The 7,938-nt window shown below is 40.9% G+C and overlaps 1 protein-coding gene across 1 annotated transcript in view; it reads right to left on the bottom strand.

The window, feature by feature from the left end:
- The window catches only part of kdm7aa (lysine (K)-specific demethylase 7Aa), a 25,748-nt gene that overhangs the window by 2,327 nt on the left and 15,483 nt on the right, over window positions 1–7,938 (bottom strand). The window contains exons 7-15 of the mRNA XM_024287818.2: window positions 6,479–6,641; window positions 5,453–5,540; window positions 5,262–5,368; window positions 3,636–3,727; window positions 3,425–3,511; window positions 2,292–2,537; window positions 1,852–1,979; window positions 1,365–1,519; window positions 1,198–1,292 (exon numbers count right to left, since the gene is read on the bottom strand). Coding sequence (XP_024143586.1) covers window positions 1,198–1,292; window positions 1,365–1,519; window positions 1,852–1,979; window positions 2,292–2,537; window positions 3,425–3,511; window positions 3,636–3,727; window positions 5,262–5,368; window positions 5,453–5,540; window positions 6,479–6,641 — 1,161 coding nt within the window. The remainder of the gene's footprint in view (window positions 1–1,197; window positions 1,293–1,364; window positions 1,520–1,851; window positions 1,980–2,291; window positions 2,538–3,424; window positions 3,512–3,635; window positions 3,728–5,261; window positions 5,369–5,452; window positions 5,541–6,478; window positions 6,642–7,938) is intronic.

Here is a 7,938-nt window from a genome sequence, read left to right on the forward strand (position 1 = left end):
TTAAGGAATTTATTTGTAAATTATGGTAAAAAATGAGTATGGTCAGATGAAAACAAATTAGAACTTTTTAGTAAGAACTCTACTGTTTGGAGGAGATAGAATGCCGAGTTGGGGCCAAAGAACACCAAACCTACTGTAAAGCATGGGGGTGGAAGCATCATGCTTTGGGGCGACTGATCCACGTAAAGGAAAGAATGAACGTAACTGGATCTTTCAGTGTGACAACGATCCCGAACACAGGAGTGGCTTCATAAGAAGCATTTCAAGGTCCTGGAGTGGTCAATCTCTAGATCTCATAGAAAATCTTTGGAGGGAGTTAAATGTCCGTGTTGCCTAGCGACAGCCCTAAAACATCACTGCTCTAGAGGAGATCTGCATGGAGGAATGGACCAAAATACCAGCAACAGTTTGTGAAGATTAACAGAAAATGTTTGACAAAGAGTATATAACAAAGTATTGAGCTGGACTTTTGTTATTGATCAAATACTTCTTTTCCACCATAATTTACAAATAAATTCCTTAAAAATCAGACAATGTGATTTGTGGATTTGTGTTCTCATTTTGTCTCATAGTTGAGGTTTACCCATAAAGAAAATAAAAAGGCTTCTCTTATCTTTTTTAAGTGAGAAAAGTTGCATAACTTGCATATTTTGAAGATAAAAGTCATGTTTTTGTGTTTTGACATGTTCTTGTGGTATTTTTCTGATGATGGAGGACACATACAAAGAAAATTAAGCTTAAAATGACTTTTCTTAATATTTATCTATTCAAAGTTAATAAACAGGAGGTGACGCAAAAATGATGTTGGGAAAAAAAAATAAGTAGAAAAGCTCCCTGCTCTGAATAAAAGGGAGAGGAAGAGGGGACGGGGTTGCTCAACTCCAATGGTCAAGCCCATTGATAAACTCCTGCCACTCTGCAGAAACTATGTCCTATAAAAAAAATATTTTTAGATATTGGCTAAAAATATAATTAAAAGACCACTTTAAAAATAGACTAAAAGATGATCGGACTTAGTAATACCTTAACATGACACAATTCAATAAACTACAAATATTATTTTTTGATAGGATAGGCTCCAGCAGCCTCTGAAGAGGATTTAGCAAATTTGGAAGATGGATGGATTTAACCTTTAAACTTCACGGATTTCTTTAGATTTTGACATTTTCCGACCGAGCATTTTCTACCCTCTTTTACCTCTGTGGGAGAGTCGCTGTCCGACTCCACGTCCGACGCGCTGGAGTGTCCTGAGACATCTTCCCTGAGATCGGTCTTCCCGCTCTCCAGACCTCCTACGACCACACAGACGCATCATCGGACAAACGCCCCCCTCATTATAACGGAGTCATTTGTGGGTGACTTACCGAGGAGCACGGGTTTCACGTCAGCGCCGAGCCGCTCCGGACTGCCTTGTGTTCTTTCCGACTTCACGTCCGCGCAGCTCTTTGGCGGGCTCTGACCCGGAGATGACCGCTCCCCCTCAGCCTTCGAGGGACTGCTGGCCGGCCGCCGGACGTCTCTGCACACAGAGGAATATTAGTGAAACTTGAAATGTAACTGAAGGTTTTTGGGTTAAAACAGACAACCTTTAACAGTAAAAGAGCCATTTGGGTTTGATTTCTACTGATCAAAACCTAGAAGGAGCCGCATAGTCTTTAAGAAACGTGGATTTGCATTCATGACCTTCTGTTTTCTAATAATAAATATGAATTATGTCTATTTTTTGGCACAAACAAAAGCAAAAATACAAAAGAACCTCTCAAAGTGGGATTTTTTTGTATTTGACAGAAGCTCAAACAACTTATTTTCAAAATAAAAGATGCTGGGGTCAAGAAGAATCTCTCGTCTCACCTGATGATTCTCCCGTTGACCATCATGAGCCGTAGGTGGTTGTCTTCTAGCGATTCTGCGGCGGCGGCTGCTGATGCTGTTGACACCTTGTTGAGTTTCCCGTGAACCTTGGCACAAAACGCTGCATCCTGGAGTCACGACATCAAAACAGGTTTCAGTCACACAGAGAAGATGCTGTGATTATTTTTAAATCCAAAAGCGTTCCCAGAGGTCGTTTAATTATGATTGTGCTGTTTTTAGCTTGTGGTCCGCCTAGCGCGTTCTCCACGCCACAAATAATCAAAATTTCAAACAACATTTTTTCGTCTGCTCCTGATTCATAACAATTTGAATAAAGAAATAATCAGGAATATAATTTTCAATGTAATTTTCTTAATATATGTCACAAGAACATGTTTAAAACCCAAGTTTTGTCAAGTAGGTCTAGTGTTTTCACTCACCTCCTCCAGCGGCCCCACCTCCAGCCTCTTCAGCACCTCCCTGGTGTGCTGCTCCAGGATGTCCAGGTTGGTGGGTAACTTGGGAGCCTGCTGCTGCTGCTCCCTTAGCCGCCGGGCGGCTCTTCTTGCCCGCCGGGCCTGGCAAAACCTCTCCAGTGCGGAGCGCGTGGCCGGGCAGCCGTTCGTTCCCGCCGGCGCTCCACATCCCTGAGTTTTTACTGGCTTCATACCACTTCCTGGCTCCTCCTGTTTGAAATTTAAACAGTTGGGATGCGTTTTTAAAGGGAGAATTTTCTCTTTCATACGACTCGATAAATAGATCAACGTTTTCTACTATATTGATTTTATTTATCATTTATTATTTAACACTTAGAGCACTTCGATTATCAAGCAAAAATAGTTAGCTATTAACTAGTATAAATAGATAACAATTAGTCATTTAAGTTTAAAGTAAAAATTTAGAGACTGTAGCTATATTATCTTCAGAACTATTTAAAATATTCGATTAGATGTGATTCAAATCTCCATTAAACATTTCTAGAAACTAAAAGCAATGATTTTTGTTATAACATGACGATAGAGCCGTTTTTGGTTGTGCGTTAACTATTTTTTTTATTACTTTTTCCTGTAGCTTCCACTTTGTTGACGGTCCCTTGGCAGCCCCGCCTCACTTCTATTTGTTTAATACTCATTTAAAAGAATAAAAAATTCAAATGTTTTCTTTCAAAATGCCTTCGTAGGTCATTGTTTGCGTAAAGATAAACCACTTCCTCTCAGTTTAAATCATTTTTGAAGAGTTATTGAGCCCAGAAGTCAGAATATTTTGCTAACTTTATTAAACTGTTTTTGTACGTCTCCTGCTCAAACTGCTGTTTTTACTGCAGTAAAATGTTGTAATTTGTTCATAATATGGACATTTATCTGTAACAACATGCTTGAAATATTTAGTGCTGATCATAATAATAATACTGATAAAATAAATATCTGATCCAGATGCAAAATCTGATTTTAATCAAGCCTACTATAAAATCGGGCCCAAACTTCCACTAGTTCGACACTAGGGGGCAGCAGGAGTCAACAAGAACCGAATCCTGGAAAAGTGTGTAAGCTTTTTCTGTCTGTGGTTTCCTTACCTCCAAGTAACGAATTTCCTTGGTCAGCTCTTTAATTAGATGGTTGGGCCTGATATGGTCAGGTACCTCACTTGTTGGCTGTGTCGCCTAAAAGAGGAGCACAGGAAGAGGCCGGTCAAATTCCCTCCATCGGAGTAAAGCTTCTCACATGACCTCGGCTCCACGGCGTCGGATGAACTTCCGCAGAGCGAGCGAGCGGCATTTCTCTCACCTCTCTTTTCAACCACGTTTTTAGTGCACTGATTAAAGCCTTGACTCCGTCCACCAGGTAGGTTGACGGCGGACAGTTGTCCTCTCGTAGCTCTGAGAGGGAAAACAAGTTCAAGTTCTTTATTTCATCAACAACAAAAATAAAAGATCAAGTTGTTTTACAAAGGGCATGAAAGAACAGAATGAAGAAAACTTGTTTTTCTCCCTGCTTTTTCTCAAATTTCAATACAGTATTTCAGAAATGGGTCAAACAAAGACCTGACTTAACTGATGTAAAACAGCCTTTGTTTATAAATCTTTTTTTTATTGATATGAGATTTACAGTAACGCTGTAAATTTTAATACTATTTCAATTGAGATATTAGGCTTTGTGCATCTGTTGCTAAATACTACAAAGGATTTTTTTTGTTGCAGTTTAGTGATAATTTATTTACATCAAATAATCGTTTCACTATTTTAAGCTTAACTTGGATAACCTCTTTCATATATTTTAAATAGGGCTGGGAATAAAAAAAAAATTAACAAATTAATCGCAAACTTGGGAAAAAATTAATAGCGAATAATCGCAATTAACTATTATTTTTAGTTACAGTATTTGCCAAATACTTATCTGTGAATAATCACAATATTAAATCACAAGCAAAACTGCACATTTAGAACATTTACTTATAATTAAGTCTGTCAACCGCCTAAAAAAAAAACAAAAAAAAACCCACTAATTAATTACACACATTAATTACAATGTTTTACAGGGTAAATTTTATGACAATAAAAACAAAAACTACCAGCAGAAACTTCCCTTCCTTTAATTATCTGTATTTTTTTTTATTTATCAAATGTTAACCCAGAAGTGTAAATTGTGTGTACAAAGCACATCAACAGTAAGATAAACTCTAAAGACTTAGAAGAAACGGACCTGCAGACCTAAGAAAAAAAAAAAAAAAGTTCCGGTCAATTCTTTATATCACTACGCAGGCTTCTTTAAAATGTTTTCCTTTATTATCCGGACAAAAACAAGTGGTAAAAGGTGAACTTTCTCTCTGAACTGATGCTTTATTTAACTTATCATGATGATCAGCATTTATATCTTGCTTTCCTTTGCTGCAGCAATCGAGGCTCAATAACGCCTTGTTGTGTTACCGTGACAACACACCGGATCATAGATCAAATAGTCCACTTTTTGTATAAAAATTTAAAAAAGCTATCTAAACCAGAAAAATCACAGTGGTTTAATGGGATGATACCCAACGATTTGTTTTAAAGCACATCATAGATGTATAGTTCGGCGAGGCAAAGCGAAGGACTGCCGCTCTGCAGGTGCAGTTAACGTCCATCAATAAATATTAATGCATTAATTTGGGTCGATTAATCGCGTGCGTTAACGCGTTAATGTTTACAGCTCTAGTTTTAAATTGTCGCCTACATGAACAAGTGTTGTGTCGTCAGGATACATTTGAACCTTTGGATGTATCAACAATGTAATTTAGATACAGATTGAATAATTTTGGTCCTAGAACAGACCCTTGTGGTACTCCATAAGTTATATAGCAAAGATTTGGCGTTACTTATTTATCTGTTGTTCAGGTAACTTGTTAACCAGTGAAGAGTTTCCCGTTTGAGTTCTTACCTTTTAACATTTCCAGGAGGTTCTTGGCCACGTACCAGCAGATGGCCTCAAAATACGGAAACTTAAAGAGGTCTGGGGTTTTGAGGCGACGCTCCATTTCATAACACCTACAACGTACATTTAAAAAAGTTTGAGTTTTGATGCTGAAATTCTTTCTAATGTATAAATATTTGTCTCCGTGTGAACTTTACCTGAGCTGCATGCCAATATTAAGGTTGTGAAGGAAGTTCCCCCCAAACGCCATGCAATCCTGAGAGGTGAGGACACCGTGGATCCAGCCTGTAGGGGGCAGCAGGACACAGAAAATCGCTCTGTTAGACAACCGAACAGAACACAAATAAACGAGAAGCTCTCCAGATTGTTGTAATTAGTTTTCAGAGCTGGATTTTCACAGGGAAGAGAAATAATCGACGGCGGACTTGTTGACACAAAACCTTTACTTCTTAATCCTCCCACGCTCAAAGAGAGATAAGGCTGTCCGTCAAAGTAAGGAGCTCCTGATACAACACACAGTGGGAGCCGGAGTGAAGCTGATAGATGGGGCCTGATAATGCACCGCTTGACTGACCTACTGAGCTCTCTGACCCCCCCCACTTCTTTAATTCCACACCCTTTCTGCCAAGAACAGCCCCCTCCTTTGACAACACTCGCTGAGAAAGCTTGGCTGGAAGACGGATTGAAGATGTCCAGGAGTTGACGCGCTTAAGTGAGCTTTGTCTGTCCGGGGGGGTTGGGGGTGAAACGGGTGGCAAAGGAATTCCATCGGCTTAAAAAGTCTATTGAGAGACGGGTGAATAAACGGTATGACTGAAGGGGGCTGGGGACGTCACATTCAGTTAGTGACGTGAGACCATAACGTCTTTTTACCGTCTGAACTTTCACTCTTCGTTTTCTGTAGGATCGTTACGACACGTTTACGACACGTCATTTCTCTCCTCCAAGTCTTCTAATATTATATCACTGCTCAAAAAAGGTATAAAAGGAAGCATCAGTGTGGAAAAGCCAAAGAACACTGCTTATAATCTTTACAAAAGTGAACCTGTTTGAAAAAAGTGACGGAGCAAACGCCGAGTTCTGGTGTGAGAACGGCTTCTGTAATAACACACTCCTGTTTCATTCTGCATGATGTTTATGCGAGGCCGTCTAGCAGGAACGCTTTATTTTGCTTTTCCTGTCAGCTCGATGTGACAAACGGAGCAAACGGGAATACAACAAACCTGTAGGGATGAGAAGGGTGGTTCCCTGGGATACGACACATTTGTAGCACTTCTCCACTTTGTCTCCGAAGAAGACTTCGCTCTGATTGGGCGAGGAGCTCCACGCCTCGTATAGTGCAAGGTTGGTAGACGTCGGCTTGATCAGGTAGAAGATCTTTTCACCCTGGAGGTCAGGAGGAGAGGTGTCAGAATAGAACAGCAGGGGCTGTAAGTGTACTTTAATTAGGATTAATAAATGAAGATTTACAAGAAAAAAGGACAATTTATTGAGTATTAAATATATAAATATATATATATTGTTTCCTTGTTTATTGTGGGGGGCTACGTTTTAAAAATAACTGTGATAGGTGAAATGCACGACGTAGGAACACAGACGTTTTAAAATCAACCTTTTTCTGACTAAAAAGTAAAAAGTAAGCCCCTCCCACACTCACGGAACAAGCGGGTTCTCACGAGCTGATGTCACAGATTGAGAACCTCCCCTTTCAGGAAGAGCCGGTGGTGCCAGCATCGGCCCCAGGCTAACACAAACACACTTTTTCTGCAAAGTTAGCGGTGATCAGCTGCTAACTTAGCTGCTAAGCCGCTAACCTTGCTGCTCAGCTAGCGGGGATCAGTCACTAATCTTGCTGCTCAGCTAGCAGTGATCAGTCGCTAACTTTGATGCTCAGCTAGCGGTGATCAGCCGCTAACTTTGCGGCTCAGCTAGTGGTGATCAGTCGCTAACCTTGCTGCTCAGCTAGCGGTGATCAGCCGCTAACCTTGGTGCTCAGCTAGCAGTGATCAATCGCTAACCTTGCTGCTCAGCTAGCGGTGATCAGCCGCTAACTTTGCTACTCAGCTAGCAGGGATCAGCCGCTAACCTTGCTGCTCAGCTAGCGGTGATCAGTCGCTAACCTTGCTGCTCAGCTAGCGGTGATCAGCCGCTAACCTTGGTGCTCAGCTAGCAGTGATCAGTCGCTAACCTTGCTGCTCAGCTAGCGCTGATCAGCTACTAACTTTGCCGCTCAGAGGCTAGATTTGCCTCTCAGTTAGCGGTGATCAGCCACAAACTTTGCTGTTCAGATAGCAGTGCTCCGCTGTTAACATGGCTGCTCAGCTGCTAGATCTGTTGCTCAGCTAGCAGTAATTAGCCGCCAACTTTCCCACTCAACTAGAGCTGATCAGGAACTAAATTCACTGCTCAGCTAGCGATGATCAGCCGCTCACTTTGCCACTCAGCTAGCTCAGGTGCTAGCCCCGACCATCGCTACAACCAGGATAGCGATGGCTACTAAAGGCATATATGCAGTACATACATCCATCTTTGCAAAAGTTTGGATGTTTTTTTTTTCGTGGGCCAAACGCAGACACAACGCTGTATAGGCCCTTTAAGATCTGATCGCAACTCAAACGTAATCTGTACAGGAGATGTCAAATGGAGGAGAATGATTGACAACCAATCAGGACACAGGACATAA

This window comes from Oryzias melastigma, linkage group LG23 (assembly GCF_002922805.2).
Source record: "Oryzias melastigma strain HK-1 linkage group LG23, ASM292280v2, whole genome shotgun sequence".
In the NCBI taxonomy this organism is placed as follows: Eukaryota; Metazoa; Chordata; class Actinopteri; order Beloniformes; family Adrianichthyidae; genus Oryzias; species Oryzias melastigma.